At 46.2% G+C, this 20,864-nt stretch overlaps 1 protein-coding gene across 1 annotated transcript in view; it reads left to right on the top strand.

The window, feature by feature from the left end:
• Positions 1-20,864, top strand: part of TGM4 (transglutaminase 4) — a 66,116-nt gene that overhangs the window by 10,212 nt on the left and 35,040 nt on the right. The window contains exons 4-6 of the mRNA XM_088463920.1: positions 5,692-5,810; positions 13,054-13,161; positions 14,595-14,769. Of these exons, the coding sequence (XP_088320046.1) occupies positions 5,692-5,810; positions 13,054-13,161; positions 14,595-14,769 (402 nt within the window). The remainder of the gene's footprint in view (positions 1-5,691; positions 5,811-13,053; positions 13,162-14,594; positions 14,770-20,864) is intronic.

Consider the following 20,864-nt stretch of genomic DNA (forward strand, 5'->3'; position numbering starts at 1 on the left):
AGGATGGCACTCGCCAGGGGCGCCGGCCAAAGGGGGGGCGCCATCCGGCAGTGCCACCAGCAGCCAATGGGTGGACTACCCTGCTAGTCCCCAGGGCCCCAAGTGTAGGGCAGACCGCAGTGATAGATGTCTGCCCTACATAGTAACAAACACACATAGCTGCCAGCTCCGTCTTCAGGCTCCCCCAACAGCGAGTTATGGGAGAGACGAGAGACGTCAAGACATCATGTTATGGGGAGGATGGACACCACTGGGGCACTGTATTGTGGGCCGCTACTGGGGGCACGTTATGGGGGGATGGCCACTACTGGGGGCACTGTATAGGGGGGACTACTACCGGGGACAACGCATAAGGGGGACTACTATTATGGGCACTGCATACGGGGACTACTACTGGGGGCACTGTATATGGGGGACTACTACTGGGGGCACTGTATAGGGGGACTACTACTGGGGGCACTGTATAGGGGGACTACTACTGGGGGCACTGTATAGAAGGACTACTACTGGGGGCACTGTATAGGGGGGACTACTACTGGGGCACTGTATAGGGGACTATTACTGGGAGCACTGTATAGGGGGACTACTACTGGGGGCATTGTATAGGGGACTACAACTGGGAGCATTGTATAGGGGGACTACTACTGGGGCACTGTATGGGGTACTACTACTGGGGGCACTGTTTATGGGGGACTACTACTGGGGGAACTGTATAGGGGGACTACTACTGGGGGCACTGTATAGGGGGACTACTACTGTGGGCACTGCATAGGGGGGACTACTACTGGGCGGCACTTGCTGAAATTATGGGGGGCGCTAGTCCATTACTTTGCCAGGGGCGCTCAGATCCCTAGATACACCCCTGGAGAACAGGTACTAAGAACTCAAACTCACTCACTTATAAAGCAAAATAAACTGTACCATGCAACCTATTAATGGATTTAGAGCATTGTGAAGAGTCATGAAAACTCATTAGAATACTAAAGTAATTTATGAAAGTGGAAGGCAAGCACCTCCCAGAGAGGACAGTGCTCCAATATTTGTGTAAATGCATTTGTTTTTACAGGGTAGCTCATTGTTGTGTGTTTCAAGATGTCAATGTCGGTGGAGCCACTCTGTGGGAGGAGCTTTGTGAATAAGAGATGATCCTAGCTGGGTACAAGATGAACTGCACCTTGCATAGGTTGCGGAGTACTTTTCTCCTGGTTGGGTGCAGGATGCCGGCGGTCAGAATCCCAACGCTGGTATCCCGATAGTGTTAGGATACCGAAACCTGTCGGTCGGTATCCTAACCCTCCCCCTCTCCCTACCCCTAACCCAGTGATGTGCAGTGATGTCAATGGCATGGGAAGCACTGGCTGATTAACACCTCCCCCCTTATAACAAAATAAAATCCAGCATAGGGTTCCCCCTATATAACAGTAACCAGCACCAGTCTGAACCAGTCAAGAGGCTAATGCCATAGCAGGGGGTACACTCAGTGTGGGTTCTCCCTGCCATCACATTAACCCCCCTTAAACTAGTCAGCCCAGGGCTGGAATTCCTAGTAAAGTGGGGATTTAAAAAAAATAAAATGGGTCCCCCCCGCTCAAGCAACTACCAGCACTGGTCTGAAAGCCCAGTGTTATGCCCCTGGTGACGTGGGAGGCAGGCTCAGACTGGGCTGCTGGGAATTCGGTGAAATCCCTGGTGGGCCCTGGTGATATGTAGTCATGCCCTCTATCGCAGGAGGGCGTGTCCTATGTTGCAATTCGTTTATAGTAGGTGCAGTGCAGCTGCTTGCCGGGCAGTCATCAAAGCTGTGACTGAAGCGGCTGGCAGCTACACACACACTGCTGTCAGACTCAACACTCCGGTGCACTACTGGATAATAAATTTCAGTAGTCTCTGCAAAGGGGTCAGAGGAGCATGTGCTGAGCTCTGATTGGATGAGCCCATCATATGCTCCACTAACCAAGCAGCAGTGCAGCCTTATGGGTGTGACTCATTGTGAGGCTGCTGCTCTGCTGGCTGCTCTGCCGGCTGCCTGAGGCTTCTGTGCTTCTGGTGAGTACATTGTGTGGGCACTACAGTGTAGCATATTGTGTGGGCACTACAGATGGCATAATGTGTTGGCACTAAAGTGTAGCAGAATGTGTGGGCGCTACAGGTGGCATAATGTGTGGGTGCTACGGGTGGCATTATGTGTGAGCACTAAAGTGTGGCTTAATGTGGGGGCACTATAGTGTGGCATAATGTGTGGGCACTATAGTGTGGCATAATGTGGGGGGCACTACAGGTGGCATTATGTGCACACACTACAGTGTGGCATATGTGTGGGCACTACAGTGTAGCATAATGTGTGGACAATACAGTGTAGCCTAATGTGTGGGCAATACAGAGTGGTATAATGTGGGGACACTACAGGTAGCATAATGCATTGGAACTACAGTGCAGCATAATGTGGGCACTACAGGTGGCATTATGTGTGGGCACTACAGGTGGCATAATGTGTGGGCACTGTAGTGTGGCATAATCTGTTGGCACAATAGGTAGCATAATGTGTGGGCACTAAAGGTGGCATAATGTGTGTGCACTACAGTGGTATAATGTGTGGGTACTACTGTGTGACATAATATGTGGGCACTACAGGTAGCATAATGTGTGGGCACTACAGTGGTAAAATGTGTGGGTACTACAGTGTGGCATAATGTGTGGGACCTACAGTGGCATAATGTGGGCTGGCACTACAGTGTGGTATAAAGTAAATGCAATACACTGTGGTATAATATGGAGGGCACTACAGTGTGGCATAATGTTTGGGCAATACAGAGTAGCATAATGTGTTGGCACTACACTGTAGCATAATGTGGGCACTGTAGGTGGCATGTGTGGGCACTACAGGTAGCATTATGAGTGGGCACTACAGTGTGGCATAAAGTGTGGGTACTACAGGTGGCTTAATGTGTGTGCACTACAGGTGGCATAATTTGGGGGTACTACAGTGTGGTATAATGTGGGGCACCATCGTGTGGCATAATGTGTGGGCACAATAGGTAACATAATGTGTGCGCACAATAGGTTGCATAATGTGTGGGCACTACAGGTGGCATAATGTGTAGGCACTAAATTTAGCATAATGTGTGGGCACTACAGTGGTATAATGTGTGGGTACTACAGTGTGACAAAATGTGTGGGCACTACAGGTGGCATAATGTGTGGGCACTACAGGTGGCATAATATGGGCTGGCACTACAGTGTGGTATAAAGTATATGCAATACACTGTGGTATAATATGGAGGGCACTACAGTGTGGCATAATGTTAGTACATGTGTAGTGGTCTCATTAACCCACAACTGACCAGCATTGCAAGGATTACTGGGTGGCTCACTACTACCTCTCTGACTCCTTCATGCTTAACACTACCTCCCTGACCCCTCCATACTCACCACTACCTATCTGCGCTACCCTCCTGGCCCCTCCTTACCAAACACTATCTCACTGCTGTACCTTCCTAACTCCTCCATACTCACCACTACCTGCACTATCCCTTGACCCTCGATACCAAACTGCACTGCCTACATGGCCCCCGATGCCCACCACTTACTTACCCACATATCTGATTGCCATGCACAAGAGTAGATCACTGACCTCTCCCACTAATAGAGATTTTTTTATAGTGTTATATTTTTAGTATATAAAAATAGAAGGCTATAAAATATTCCCATTATAGCTGGCCACACCCCCTCCAGTGACTGGTCACACCCCTTTGTGGGCCTCTATTATAGCATTCCCCTGCGGGCCCTATATGCTCCAGTCAGCTGGGACTGGATCCTCTCGGATCCAGGCCTGCCGCCAGTCCAGCTATCTCCGCTGGGTACCGCCGCCGCTAATGTCCTCACCTCTGCCAGGTCCCGCCGTCACTAACGCCCGCACCTCCGCCGTATCCCCACCGCATACTCATCTAGTGATGACAGCGGATCCATCACTGGATCTGCTGTCCAATCACATCTGTCTGACTGACAGCGGCAAACTTTCATGTGGGCTGAAAGCACGTCCCTGTCAATGAGGCATTTCTATCAGTGCCACTTTCCCCTACATTTTCAAGCCGTGGCATCGCCCCGCCGCCTGCTTTTCTATTGTCAGCGGGAGGCAGCGCTCTCACTGCCTCCCGACAGATTTTTACTATAGAATAGTGCAAAGCAGATATTTATGACACAGAATCTGTGTTATAAATATCTTCTTTGTATTATTTTAATCATTAGGGGAGGCTCTGCTTCCACCCTTAGGGGTCTATTTACTAAGCAGTGTTAGGAGACAGAGTGAAAAGTGATAAGAAAGTGATAAGGTGCCAGCCAATCAGCTCCCAACTGTCATCTCACAGGCTGTGTTTGAAAAATGACAGTTGGGAGTTGATTGGCTGGCACTTTATCACTTTTCACTCTGTCTCCTAACACTGCTTAGTAAATAGACCCCTTAGTGCCTAACCCTAAGCCTTCCCCTAGTGCCTAACCCTAACCCACCGCCTAACCCCGCTACTTACTTTCGGATGCCGGCGCCAGGATTCTGACAGGTGTCGGGATTCTGGAGCTGCCATTCTGAGCGCCACAATTCCTACGGTCGATATTATGACCGCATCCCCTTTTCGGGTTGTTTTCTCCACAGGAAAGGACTTCAATTTTACACATCCTCTGAGATAAGCATCAGCCTACACTCTCAATAAGAATTGTATTGCTCCAATTGCAGTTATACAGTAAATCACATTTTAGACCCTTTTTGAAATATGTAAAAAAAAAAATTCCAACATACAAAAGTGACACTGTTGGGATTAATGTAAGACATAAAGGAGACTTTACCAAGCAGTATATTAGGAGAAAGCTTAAAACTGTAGCTAAGTCTATAGGGTGGCCCTAAGTGGCGGTCGGCTGTACTGTAAAGTGATATATTTACTCTTTGCAATAAGTGCATTTCCAGTGGGACCCGTAATTCTGCAAGCAGATATTGGTCTATTTTCTGGAAAAATTCCCAAAATTGGGATATTGATGTGACCTATGAATGCACTAGTGTGGCAGATACGTTTGCAACATCGAAACCATGTTTTGCACTTTCTTATACAGAATGACTTAAACTGGGTACACACCTGACCAACCCGCTGCCCTATATAACGATTGGTAAGTGCATACACACTTACCAATCGTTTGGCTGATCTGTGTGGCCAGCAGAGTCATTTGACTATGCCCGCCCACTTGTGTTGTCATATTCAATTACTTCTACTGGAGACATGTCGGCAGGTCGGCCATACAGACAACCAGATGAAACGATATATCTGCTAGATATATCATCATCAGCTGTGCTGCAGGGCCGATCAGATATGTATGTGAACTACATTGTTCACAGACAAAATGGGTACACCCACCCACCGATGATAGAACAATATATTGTTCGTCGCTATGATATATATCGTTCCAGTGTGTACCCAGCATTAAAGTGTCTGGTAAACAATAACAACACCTTTGAACACCGGTTAGGTCTCACTTGGAGATATACTATATTATTTATCTATTTGTATACGTATAAGTTATATAAACAACACTATAACTACACAATACCTTTGCTTTGCAATACAGTGAACCAAGACAATCCATTAGACAGTAACTGATTTAAAAACAGTATAGTAAAAATGAGTCTGAATGTATTTTTTATGTTATTAGATGACAGTGTATATATGCCAGATGAGGATGAGCGGAAAGAATATGTTCTAAATGACACAGGTTATATATATGTGGGATCAAGCCATAAAATCTCTGCGAGGCCATGGAATTTTGGACAGGTATGTAACATTTTACTGATATATATGCAACATTATACTGGAAAATAATGAATTGTTAGAGGATCTAATGTCCTCTAATGTTATTTTTTGCTTTACAATATAGGGTATTGTGCAGCCTGGCCCAATTTCCTAATAGAGCTTTAAGACTGCACTGTGCTCCTTCAGGGGTTGGTTGTATACATCACAATTCACAACTCAAGGCATTATGTAGTACTTAAAAAAATAACATAATAGGACCTAATAAAAAGTCATCTTCATCATACCTGAAGTATAGCAAGTAACAATAGGATGTTAAAATCAAATCATTAGTCAGATCATAGGTAGGCAATGTTTTTTCTTTGGGTACCAGACATTCAACATTACACGGCCAAAATGCTCGGAGTGTAACCATTTCATCATATACAAACATTTACAAAAGTAATAAGTGCTAAAAATGTTAGCAGGTCCATATCATTCCTTTTTTTAAGTTAATTTGCTCAGGTTAGGTGTATAATTTGTAGAGATGTGCGTGGACTCCTGTGTCTTGCTTTTGGTTTTGCCAAAACCACCCTCAAATGTTATGGTTTTGGCAAAACCACCCTCAAGTGTTTTGGTTCGGATTTGGTTTTGGATTGTTTTAAAATTGCTAAAAACAGCTAAAATCATGTAATTTGGACCTGTTTACATGCAATCCAAAACCCAGATTCCGTTTTTAAATCTGAGTTCCGAACTTACAGCAGACCCGAGCCGGGACTCTGTTCTACTTGGAACCCCAAAAGTGATCCGAGCCCAGGCTCGATTTGACTCGGAAACGCTAAGTACGGGTGTGTTCAGTTTTCAAGAAAACCGAACCGCACATCTCTAGTAATTTGTAGTCTGGAGTCATGCTTCAGAACTTTGTACTGTTATGTCACTGTGAGTAGGAATATCCCATACTTACCTACTCACCCGAAACATCTGGGAGAATCACAAAATTTTGGGGGAATCCCTTGGAATCCTGGAAGAGTAGGCAACCCTCTCACTTCCTGTTGAAATGGACAAGGTGTGCGGCATAATGCCGCAAATCATGGGACAATGAGGAGGGACCAATATGACAGGGATCTGGTCGCAATCCCAGCAGAGGGGATTCTAAGCACCGGAATCCCAATATCTGTCAGAATCCTGGCACCGGCATCCCGACCACTGCCATTCTGAAGGTAAGTAGCGGGGTTAGGGTAAAGCACTAGGGGGAGGGTTAGGTTTAGGGTGCGGGAAGGGGAGGTTAGGTTTAGGCACTGGGGGGTTAGGTTTAGGCACCAGGGAGGGAGTGATAGTGGTAGGTTTAGGATACCTACCGACATGTGCCAGTATCCTAATAATTTTCAGTGTTATTTGAAACTTGAAAACAATTGGAACATGAAAAATAAAATATTTTACCAAATATGTATCTAGAACTAAATAAATATACATATATTAGCAATCCTTTATCCATACTACCTAACGCCACATAGCACGTGAGTTCTGTTTATTACAGCATGGACTAATGTCAGCTGATGATTTGCACATCGCTACAACATTAATAATTTTGACATTTAAAGCATCATGCCAATATACCAATTTTTACTTCATTTGTGATTCACAGTGCATATAATTCATTCTGGGAATTACTGTCACTAATTTTGCAATTGTGGAGAGTAACAGGTAGCAATAGATATAAAGTAATGGTGGTTTAGAGGTAAAGGCACCTACAGTATCTGACCCCAAACTGGATATTGTAACTGAAAAGTACATTTTAAAAGAAAGACTGGAGACTGACTAAGGATTAAGGGGCCTATGATCAAAGCTTGATGAGCGATAAAATTGTGAGAGAAAAACTATTAACCAATCAGCTCCTAACTGTCATTTTTCAAACACAGCCTATAAAATGTAAGTTAGAAAATGACTGGTTTGTGATTTATATCTCACAATTTACTCTCTCATCAAGCTTATAACAAAGGCCCCTAAAACAGCAACAAATGTGCTTTGCGGCATTGAGTGCTGCATCTAATGAATAGATAGTTGACATTCTGTAACAATGGGTAACCTGGGTATTTTTACAAAACAACAGTGTTTTTGTGCCAAGCAGTCTGTGATAAGAGTTGAGATGCCATTGTATTTCTTCAGGTGTTTAGCAAAGGGTGCTAATGACAAGTGTAGTTTTGTGCCAGTGTGTTACAAAGCAATATTCCCTCTTGAGCTAGCAAAGTCAAACAATGTAAGTATTGTCTGTGGTATTACAACAAATATATAAGCAGTGCTTTTTCTGCTGATGGCGATCAATGGTACACAGTACCGACACCTTTTCTTTTTGGTATTGGAAACAGCAAGGAATCAGTGAAATCATTCAGAAATGAATAAAACATGTGCCTGGAGCATTGTCAAATGTGTGAAAGCTGCTATAACTTGTATCAACCTGTAACTTTAGATGAGCAACTACACATTTATTCATAGGAGAAAAGCACTGCAGACGGTATAGGTTATGACAAATTATGTAAGGAAAGACTCAATCAAATAAAAGTGGGAATGTATAGACTTTTGTACAGTCGAGAAAACTACACAAACTCGGCTGCAATAAATTGTGAGTCAGTATTGGGCTATCTAAGGATGATTTAAATAACAATAGGCAAATCAGGAAATGCTGCTTAACTGGTTAGGCAGCTATGTACTAAATATATTAGATCATTTTCAAAGCCCACTTTGGGGCTGATGTTGAGTTAAACTTGGTTTGCGTAGAATGTAATACACAAAATATTTCTTCAAAGTACCCAGAACAGAGGGCTCATACATGTACATTTGCATAACTCTGATACTTTCACCCGCTATGCCTGGAGAGGTGGGACGGGGGTGGGAAAGGATTGACTATCGTACATGAGAAGAGAGTTGTACCTGCTGTATTAGGATTTTTTGTGAGGTCATCAATAATTTTTATTGATTTTTTCAATCAGAAGTGTAGGGCATGGAGTACAGAATGAAAAAAGGGAAGGGCGAAGGAATACCAGGGGAATATGACATTTGAAAGCAAGCATTATACACTACATATAAATGACACCAGGATACAGCACAGTCAACAGTAGCCTGGCATAAAGTGGGAGAAACTGTAAGGTTGGCTACACACTAGACGTTATACAGACGATATGTTGTCCCATCCGGCGGATCAGATGACATTTCGTCCACATAGTCCAGTGTGTACAGACTATGACACTGATGATGCGCGCTCCTGCACATCGCCAACCTCCCCCCAGGGGTGCCTAATCCTAAACTCCCTTCCCGCACCCTAAACCTAACCCTCTCGGGAGGGTGCCTAAACCTAACCTCCCCCGGTGTTGCCTAACCGTAACCCTCCCCCATAGGGGTGCCTAACCCGAATCCCCCCCAAACCTATTCCTAACCCCGCTAGAGTCCCTAATTCTAACCCCCCCCCGCGTGGCTAACACTAAGGGCACCCCAGACTTACCTTAGTTCGGGCTGGCGTCCTCAGCGGCGGGATTTACATAGGCATCGGTATTTCGATGCCAATGTTAAATCCCTTGTCGGGATTCCGCTGTCAGGATTGAGACCGACGGCCAGGCGGCCGCCAGTCTCATGACTACATCCCATATATATTATACTCCTTTTACACCAGAGCTAAAACCGGGGTTATTGCAGGCTTAACCCAGATTGCTTCTAGGTGTAATAGGGTCCAGGGTTGGATTCCCGTGTCGAGTGACCCGGCAATCCAACCCAGGTAACCTGCAGGGTTTAACACGGGAACGACCCGTGTTAGGTCACTAGGTCATTTTTGCTTGTAGATATAGGTACAAAGATAATAATGTTAATCAACAACATTGAGTAAGAACTGTTTCCTTGAGGTAATAGTGTATTATGTTGGTACATGTTAAACAATCACATCAATATAGAGTATTTCAAACAAGAACAGCTTTACACGTAATAGCTTTTTAAAACAATGTTTGCCTCTCTGGTGGCTCTGAAGCAGAACGTTCTCACCAGAGTCTGACAAGCTAACGTTATATTTTTTTAGATGATGTCCATTAGGAAATCTTAGGGATTCAGTTTATATTATATGTAAGCTATGCATATACAAATAGTATACAGTAATTTGGCAAGTTGATTAAAAAAGTGTGATGGTGAATCCCAGGTACCACCTTCCCCATAAATTCCAATGACTAGACCTGATTCCTGAATAGAAGGACGTGAGCTGCTATAGTTACAGTATATGTTTAACTAACCAATCACAAGTACGTGTATGTAAGACAGTATATTACGAGGTAGAACAGAAACACAGGGCAAGTTACATTTAGGGGCTTATTTATCAATCAGTGGTCCAAAACTAACTTAAGGTGCATATCCACTAGCAGATACTGGAACAACAGTACGATTAGAACATTGTAATCGTACAGTCATTCCTCTTCCCCTGCAGTGCCTACACTGAACGATATGTCATTCAGTGCAGGCACCCTCCCTCATCCCTAAACATGGTCAATCTGTCGTTATCGGCAGACTGACCAGCATGTTTAGGCGATGATTGATGTCGGAAACGATCAGCGGGAGCGCGTATCGCTGGTCGTTTTCGACATTTTCAGGCCTGATTCATGTATGATTAATGAGCGATTGAATGATATTGTTATCGTTCAGTCGCTCATTTTAATCAGCAAGTGGATACGCGGCATAAAGTGGTAATGTTTATTATTTTGTAAAGACTACACCCCTTATTATCATATCAGGCTCATCCTGTCAGATATCTACTATCATACTTGTTACATATTTTAGCTGGCCTCTTTAATTCAAACTTCATATATAAATATATATATATTAGAGATGTGCAGGCTCGGATAGGTTCGAGTTTGCACGCCGAGTTCGGATTTTTTCCTCCAAAAAACAGGACTCAGAAAGAGGATAAACGTCATCTTGCATGGACAAACATCATCATTCCTGGACAACACTAGAACACATAGGTCAAAAACCTAGGACAAATGTATCTATCACTGACCACTTTACCAGTGTTCCTATCACAATATATATATATATATATATATATATATATATATATATATATAAAAAGTTGTGTGTTTAGTATGCAAAAAAGGTTGTTGAATATGGTAATCAGCCAGCTACCATGATAAAGCAGCCCAGTGCTCATACTACTTATAGACCAGTGAGAGGAGGTGTAACAGAACAAGGTCTGGAGGTGTAGGAAGGGTGCCCTGCCCTGTGATTAGAATAATGAGCACTCCTTCTTAACTGACCCTCTACCTTTTAATATCTTCTAGTTATAAAAGCACAGGTCTTAAGGCCCCCATACACACGGTGCGATAGACACCTTGCAACGCGACAGCTGATCCAATGGCTGACATATAGGATGGTCCCCACACACGGAGCGATCCGCTGCCTGACAGCCCGATATGCTTGCACCCCCTCCCCCCCAACATAGTGCTGCATGGGATCGTACATCGCATCACCAGATCTTATGTGCAGCATGTAAGATCTGGAGGTGTGATGTACGATCCCATGGGAGCGTGCACTTGCCGATATCGTGCCCACACACGGTACGATATAGCAGCAATAACGTACCAATCCATCGGAACGGCTGCTATATCGCACCATGTATGGGTGCCTTTAGAGGAGACAGTTCCTTTTTAATGCAAAACGTGAGGACGGATAATGAGGCAGACTGAGGTAATTGTTTTTCCCAACTGGGTTTCTCGGGCGATGTACATGCTCCTACTGTACTTCCAGTAGTTGTATTATATCATTATAATGATGATAGTGACAACGTATCTCTTTTATAGTGCACACCCCATGAATACCAATGTTATCATTAGTTTGTGTTAAGGATGCAGCCAAGATTAAGGGACAGTGGCCCTCATTCAGAGCCACTCGCTATTTGCGGTCGTTCGTTCTAAAACAAGGGGTGGCTATTCAAATGACCCGTTCGCTGTTTGCGGTCTGTTCACGCCTCTAGGTCTGAACAAGCGAACAAAACTTGCATTCGTTTTTTGGAAAAATACGCCCCCTGGCCGCTCGCATCCTACGTCATGTCCGCTATTTATTAGATTAATCGAGTACATGGACCAGGGTATGAACTGCTCGCTATTCTTGTGGTTGGTTTTTGCTACCACAATTTTGCGAGCAGTTCTGGCTATAAAAGAACCCAGTGACGTGGTCAATGACGCTGCTGTTTTAAATATGCACACCCATAAAACGCCCGTTTTGACCTTTAAGCACGCCTGCGATCGGATCTCCACTCCCCGTTTTCAAGCACCTTCCTCTGTTACCACCCACATACGCCTCTTTCTGTCACTCAAATGATCAGGCATTCGCTATTTTGCGAGCACATGAATTTCGGCCGCACTGAGTGGTTCGCGCATGCGTATTACGATCCGTACGCATGCGCAGTTGGGCAAACATCGCTCGGAGCGAACGAGCAGCCACTTGCGTCCGGCTCTGAATGAGGGCCTGTGTATATAGGAGAGAATTAGGGGAAGAGAATGAACTTTGACATTGTCATTTTATAGACTGTGCAGATAAATGACAGAAGCTGATTGGCTGCTATGGACATCTTCCCCATTTTATCTTTCACTGGAGGAGATGTACTTAGCCTTGAAAATTGATAAAGTAGAGAGTGATAAAGTACCAGTTAATCAGCTCCTAAATGCCATATTTCTAACACAGCCTGTAAAGTGACAGGAGCTGATTGCCTGGTACTTTATTACTCTCTTCTTTAGCACTTTTCAAGGCTTAATACATCTCCCCCACCAGGGGCGTCTTTAGAGAAGAGGAGGCCCGTGTGCATTCCCCGTCCGGGGCCCCCTCCACTCTTCCCAGCAGCCGGCAGCCGACTAACAAGGCTGGCCAGCTACTGGAGCACTAGTAGACTCTGGGCACTAGAGTGTGCCCGGAGTGTACTGCGCATGCGCAAAACCCCAGAAAAATAGCCGCGGTGGCCATTTTTCTGGCTTTTTGTACAGCGCTGACACCCGGTGAGGGACCTTGGAGAGGTAAGTTTTAAGTAAAATGGATGCAGGGTGCGAGGTGGGGGCCCGTGTGCACCACACACCCTGCACCCACTATAGATACGCCCCTGTCCCCCACAAAGTTTTGATACATCTCCCCCTTGTCTTTAAATTTGTTTTTTACATTCTGAGAAAATAATTTACCTGCTACACTATGGATATGTGAATGTATTAGGGGAGGTTGATGATAGTTGAATGTGATTTGTAGCTAAAGATGTCTTTCCTATGATTTTTAGCATGAAGTCGATGTGCTGGACTGTTGCATGTTTCTCTTGGATCGCAGTGAACTCAAACCTGCAGCAAGAAGGGATCCAGTGATTTTATCAAGGAAATTCTCTGCTTTGGTATGTATCAGTCTTATACCAGCCATCTTCTTATCTTAGGGGGTGCGGCTGCAGTGGCTCTATAGACAAGCCATATGCAGGTGTCAGCAATGGTGTCAGTATCCTGGGTGGTGGCACTGCTCACATATCCCTAGTTACGGCCCTGATTTAGGTTCCTAGAATCCTCTGTATTATATTGGGCAATATTTTGAATAGCCTTTATATATAAATTATTGCATTTTATTATAGGAGCTACTTTTTCATACACATAAACCATGCCCGCGTTATACAAACCTCGCCCACACTGCTGTTGCTGCTCGAGTTTTGATGTACTACTCATTGGTGCTGATTCTATGGACGCAAACATGTCCGTGGCTGTGTCTTATGTTGCAGCCACATCTGCATCTAATGCCGCTACAAACATCTTCCCTGGAATACACCTGTGTGTCTGAATGTGCAAGAAGTGAAATGTCAGCATCCATAGACTTAGAAATACCACTTGGTGCATCTTTAGACGTCACCATCGAAACTTGCACCAGCCCTATGGCCTCCTATGTGAGCAGTTCAGCATCTTTGTATGCACCCGCTTTCTGTGGCACGCCTCTAACACGCTAATAAGGAGCAACACCTTGTATTTTCAGCCACCCATGTTTCCTCCTAGCCACTGTCCAGAAACGCCCCTCACATTACTGCTACCGGGCGTCCAAATCTGTACTGCAACTCTGTACAGTACTTGGGACGGATGCGCGGTGCAACTCAGATGCATGTGCAGGCAAAAAACATGGCTCCACTACGTCCAATATCGCTGCGGCATGAGACTCACAATCAGCTCCTTTGTGTGCTACAAAAGTCTTCCAGATTTTCAACCTCACAGGCTGTTGTCCCTGTCTATACACATGCTATTTTTATTTCCAGGCAATTGTTTTAAAAAGGCATAAAGCAAAAACATATAATAATAACAACGCATTGATAGCATACTTAACAACTCTCCCTGAAATAGTAACAAACTCCCTTCTCCCTGAACAGTCTAGCAATCTCCCTGATTTTACCTTACCCCCATTATGAAGCTGTTATATAAAAAAAACAACCCAGATATATATATATTTAAATGGGATCATTAGTATAATTCCCTGCATTGGTTATAAGGCACAGTGATCCCTATGGTTACATGCATTTTGTGAAAGGTATCAGTGTGTATCCGTCAATAAGTAGATCTTACTAACTGCTTTAGGGCTCGTTTACATTTGGATGTAAGTCAGTGTTATGACACACCTTTCAGATTTAGCAGGACACGCCCACTTTACCGCCGTGCTCATATGAGTTACTTTCACAATCTCCCTGAAATGCAAGTATGATTCATAGGGTATATGTTTGATGTACTGTATATTGGAAATGTATATAGTGATAACTGAAGTTCAAGACCATATTTACCAATTTTTCATACTTTTCCTTAGGTCAATTCTAATGATGACAATGGCATCCTGACAGGTAATTGGTCAGGACAATATTCAGCAGGTGTTTCTCCCACAACCTGGACAGGAAGTAGTGCCATTCTGCAGAAATTTTACAAAACCAAAAGGCCTGTCCTGTTTGGGCAGTGTTGGGTGTTCTCAGGAGTTCTTACAACAGGTATGAAAAAGGAAATCATGTCACACCAATACAACTGCCAGCTATAGGAAAATGTCGTTGATTTTAATTTAGATAATTATGCATTAACTGATTTTTTACATAAAATGCACAAAAATGATTATATATATATATATATATATATATATATATATATATATAGATGTATTAGGGGTGTGCACCGGCCACTTTTCGTGTTTTGGTTTTGGATCTGGATCTTTCTTCGTGTTTTGGATCTGGATTGATTTTGCCAAAACCACCCTTCCGTGTTTTGGGTTCTGGGTTTTGAATCTGTATTTTTTTGAAAAATAGCATAAAAACAGCTAAAATCACAGAATGTGTTGGTTTTTCTGCTCCTATGCTATTATTAACCTCAATAACCTTAGTTTCCACTAATTTCCAGTCTATTCTGAACACCTCACACCTCACAATAGTGTTTTTATGTCCAAAAGGTTGCACCGAGGTAGCTGGATGACTATGCTAAGCGACACGAGTGGGCGCAACAAACACGTGGCCCATCTAGGAGTGACACTGCAGTGGCAGACAGGATGGCAGTTTGAAAAACTAGGCCCCAAACAGTACATAATGCAAAGAAAAAAAAGAGGTGCAAGATGGAATTGTCCTTGCTCCCTCCCACCCACCATTATGTTGTATAAACAGGACATGCACACTTTAACAAACCAATCATTTCAGCGCCAGGGTCTGCCACACGACTGTGGCTGAAATGATTGGTTCGTTTGGGCCCCCACAAAACAAGCTTGCAATTAATCTGTCCCTGCACAAACTGGCTCTACGGAGGCAAGATGTCATCCTCATCCTCCTCATTCACCGATTCCTCACCCTCTTCAGTGTTGTGTACATCCTCATCCTCACAGAGTATTAATTCGTCCCCGCTGGAATCCACCACCACAGGTCCCTCTGTACATTCTGGAGGCTGGTCTCCCTGGAAGAGTTGATAATTCATTTTTATGAACATCATCTTCTCCACATTTTGTGGAAGCAACCTCCTACGCCTTTCGCTGACAAGGTTCCCGGCTGCACTAAACACTCTTTCGGAGTACACACTGGAGGGGGGGCAACTCAGGTAAAATAGAGCCAGTTTGTACAGGGGCCTCCAAATTGCCTCTTTTTCCTGCCAGTACAGGTACAGACTGTCTGACATGCCTACTTGGATGCTGTCACCGATGTAATCCTCCACCATTCTGTTAATGGTGACAGTATCAAATGCAGTGACAGTAGACATGTCAGAAATTGTTGCCAGGTTCTTCAGTCCGGACCAAATGTCCAAACTTGGTCCTGCCTGCCCTGCATCACCACCAGTGGGTTGCTTAGGATACCTAAGTTGTTTCCTGGCAGCCCCAGTTGCGGGAGAAAATGAAGAAGGAGCTGTTGACGTGTCACGTTCCGCGTCAGCGGACAGTGTTTTCACCAGCAGGTCTTTGCACCTCTGCAAGATTGTGTTGTATGGAAAGAGAGACACCACATAGGCTAGCACGGTGGCCAAAATGTAGTGGTCTGATTTCAACAGATTGACCACCCTCGAATCCTGGCAAAGCGAATGAAGGGCTTCATCCACAAGTCCCACATGCTTAGTAGAATCGCTCCATCTTAGCTCCTCCTTCACTTTCTCCAGCTGCTTCTGCAAAAGCCTGATGAGGGGATGAACTGACTCAAGCTGGCAGTGTCTGAACTGACTTCACGTGTGGCAAGTTCGAAGGGCTGGAGAACCTTGCACAACACAGAAATCATTCTCCACTGTACTTGAGTCAGGTGCATACCCCCTCCTTTGTCTATGTCATAGGTGGATGTATAGGCTTGAATGGCCTTTTGCTGCTCCTCCATCCTCTGAAGCATATAGAGGGTTGAGTTCCACCGCGCCACACCCTCTTGCTTCAGGTGATGGCAGGGTAGATTGAAGTGTGTTTGGTTACGCTCCAGTGTTCGGCACGCAGTCGCTAAATGGCGAAAGTGGGCAGAAATATTTCATTCCACCCAAAGCATCTCCTGCACGTCCTTGTTGTGTATCAGAAAATTCTGCACCACCAAATTTATTGTGTGAGCAAAACATGGGACGTGCTGGAATTTGCCCAGATGTAATGCCCGCACAATATTGGTGGCGTTGTCAGATATCACAAATCCCCAGGAGAGTCTAAATGGGGTAAGCCACTGGGCAATGATTTCCCTCAGTTTCTCTAAGAGGTTGTTGGCGGTGTTCCTCTTACTGAAACCGGTGATACACAGAGTAGCCTGCCTTGTAACGAGCTGGCGTTTCTGAGCTGCTGTTACTGGTGATGCTGCTGTTGTTGCTGTGTAAGGCGATACATCTACCCAGTGGGCTGTCACAGTCATATAGTTCTTAGTCTGCCCTGTTCCACTTGTCCACATGTCCACGGTTAAGTGGACATTGGGTACAACCGCATTTTTTAGGACACTGAAGACACTTTTTCTGACGTCTCTGTACATTCTCGGTACCGCCTGCCTAGTGAAGTGGAATCTAGACGGGATTTGGTACCAGGGACACACTACCTCCATCAATTGTCTAAATCCCACTGCACTAATGGCAGATACCGGACGCACGTCTAACACCAACATAGCAGTCAAGGCCTCATTTATCCGCTTTGCTTCAGGATGACTGCTGTCGTACTTCATCTTCCTCGCTAAGGGCTGTTGGAGGGTCAATTGCTTAGTAAAAGTGTTCCTACTTCCTCTCTGGGATGATGAACGACTCCCAGCAGCAACAGCAGTAGCAATAAGTGTAGCAATGCAGGATCCTCCGGTGGAATCCCGGATACGAGAGCAGGGCCGGATTAACAATGGGGCGGGTGGAGCTGCAGCTCCAGGCCACCCCATGAAAATAGGCCCACAGGACCTACTGCAGTGCATGCTGTTTTGACAGGAAAAAAAACTTTTCCTGTCACCAGTCCACTACAGCGTTCCAAAGCCCCGTCCATTCTGCAGGATTATCTCCCATTCCTTCCACCCCCGGCCCCATTGCCCGAATCCCCGGTTATCCTCGGGCCTGCTCATAGCTCCGCCCCCAGACTGTCCGAAACTCCGCCTCCGGGCAGGCCGACAGTGCAATCTGAGTTGTGCTAAGCTCCGCCCCCGAATCTCGCTAAGCCCCGACCCCAAATCGTGTTAAGCGCCGCCCCTTCATCTGTATACGGGGATGCTAAAAACTCTGCCCCGGGGTTTTCTAAAGCCCAGCCATTGACCCCTCACCCCTCCTTGGCAACTGAGCTGTTACACTGCAGCCGGACACTAAGTGAGAAAACTCAGAAAAGTGTACATAACCAGAGGTGGGTGTAATGTCTGTGTCTGTCTATCTATCTATCTATCTATCTATCTATCTATCTATCTACCTATCGATGTATATATATATATATATATATATATATACTGTGTATATATATATATATATAGATAGATATATTGTAATGTGTATATAATATATATGTATGTAAATGTGTATATATGTAAGTGTAAATATGTGTTTATAGTATATATATATATATATGTGTGTATATATATATGCATGTATGTACAGTGTGTGTATATATATATATATATATATATATATATACACACACACATATATATATATATATACACATACATACACACACAGGACCTGTATGATATACCGCTGGACACAGGGGCGTATCTATAATGGGTGCAGTGTGTGTGGGGCACACGGGCCCCGTGTCCAGGGGGGCCCCGCACCGCACACACTGCACCCATATTTTTTTTAAACTTACCTGTCCGAGGTCTCGCGTCGGGTGTCACTGCTGCTCAGAACACCGGAAAAATGGCCACCGCTGCCATTTTCCAGTGTTCTGCGCATGAGCAGTAGTTTCCGGGCACACTCTAGTGCCCAGAGTCTACTAAGGCTCCGGTGGCTGGCTAGCCGCGTCAGTCGGTTGCCAGCCACCAGGGAGAGAGGAGGGGCCCCCTCCTCTCTTACAACGCTCCTGGCTGGACAGGATGCCGCCGGTCAGAAGACCGACAGCAGCATCCCAATATAAGTACCGTACCCCTCCCCCTTTCTTCCTCTAACCCTACCCTGGCGGTGCCTAACCTTCCCCCGGTGGTGCCTAACCCTAACCCCCCTTCCCACACCCTAAACCAAACCCTCCCGGGTTGGTGCCTAACCGTAAACTCCCCCTGGTGGTACCTAACCCTAAACCCCCCTCCCCGCAGCCTAATCCTCCCCGGGAGGTCCCTATCCCCCCCAACACTGGGCTAACCCTTACCCGTATACTTACCTCCGGGATGCCGGTGTTCGGTATGCTGACGTTGGTATCTTGATCCCTTTGGGATCACAGCATCGGCTTCCTGACGGGAGTCAGGATTCCAGCTTTGGTATACATCCCGTCCACTGGCATCTTAACCGCAAGTGGTAAATTAAGAGGGTACAGGAGCTTGAGGTGCACATAAGGGGACCGATTCTTGACTTGGACCCAGAGCTGGGAGTGCAAGGAGCGGCGAGCGATTTGGAAGACTTCAGAAGCCCTCCTTGCGTTGTATAGAGTACCACCTCTGCACATGTGTGATGTCACACCCACCCCATCGTTCCCAAAGGGACAGTGTCAGCACAAACAGGAAGAGCGACAGGCCCTGGATTAAGGTGTATAGGGGCCCCAGAAAGTTGGTTTATGAAGATCCCTAAGATTCCCCCCCCCCCCTTGTGCTCACCATCCCATCCCCTCTGCTGGTCCGTCCAGTTTGCACTGTGCTGTGCAGTTCTGTCTCACAGCTCCTTCGACTCCCAGCTATACTGCACAGTCACTCTGTATATGTAGTGTTCACTCTAGCTCCGGCGCGAGGCAGGGCGCCGGAGCTAGAGAGGGCACGTTCGTGTCCGAGCAGGGGGCGTGGTCATCGACAAGGGGGCGTGTCTATAAGACGCGTCCCCTTTACGTCACTCTTGGGGGCGTGCCCGGCACTCACGGACACGCCGGGCAGCCCCCAAGCCCTGCAGACAGGGAGAATAGATGCCGGGCGCATGCGCCCGGCGTCTATTCACCGGTGGTGACCGGGTCACCGCACATTTCTTCACCCGCGGGACGCTGCGACCCGCGGGTGAAGACAGTTCCCGCAGGATGTTAGGGCAGGGCGCTTCACCGGAAAAATGGCCACCGCTGCCATTTTCCAGTGTTCTGCGCATGAGCAGTAGTTTCCGGGCACACTCTAGTGCCCAGAGTCTACTAAGGCTCCGGTGGCTGGCTAGCCGCGTCAGTCGGTTGCCAGCCACCAGGGAGAGAGGAGGGGCCCCCTCCTCTCTTACAACGCTCCTGGCTGGACAGGATGCCGCCGGTCAGAAGACCGACAGCAGCATCCCAATATAAGTACCGTACCCCTCCCCCTTTCTTCCTCTAACCCTACCCTGGCGGTGCCTAACCTTCCCCCGGTGGTGCCTAACCCTAACCCCCCTTCCCACACCCTAAACCAAACCCTCCCGGGTTGGTGCCTAACCGTAAACTCCCCCTGGTGGTACCTAACCCTAAACCCCCCTCCCCGCAGCCTAATCCTCCCCGGGAGGTCCCTATCCCCCCCAACACTGGGCTAACCCTTACCCGTATACTTACCTCCGGGATGCCGGTGTTCGGTATGCTGACGTTGGTATCTTGATCCCTTTGGGATCACAGCATCGGCTTCCTGACGGGAGTCAGGATTCCAGCTTTGGTATACATCCCGTCCACTGGCATCTTAACCGCAAGTGGTAAATTAAGAGGGTACAGGAGCTTGAGGTGCACATAAGGGGACCGATTCTTGACTTGGACCCAGAGCTGGGAGTGCAAGGAGCGGCGAGCGATTTGGAAGACTTCAGAAGCCCTCCTTGCGTTGTATAGAGTACCACCTCTGCACATGTGTGATGTCACACCCACCCCATCGTTCCCAAAGGGACAGTGTCAGCACAAACAGGAAGAGCGACAGGCCCTGGATTAAGGTGTATAGGGGCCCCAGAAAGTTGGTTTATGAAGATCCCTAAGATTCCCCCCCCCCCCCCTTGTGCTCACCATCCCATCCCCTCTGCTGGTCCGTCCAGTTTGCACTGTGCTGTGCAGTTCTGTCTCACAGCTCCTTCGACTCCCAGC

The sequence above is a fragment of the Taudactylus pleione genome, unplaced genomic scaffold (genome assembly GCF_031769625.1).
Source record: "Taudactylus pleione unplaced genomic scaffold, aTauple2 ptg000053l, whole genome shotgun sequence".
Taxonomy (NCBI): Eukaryota; Metazoa; Chordata; class Amphibia; order Anura; family Myobatrachidae; genus Taudactylus; species Taudactylus pleione.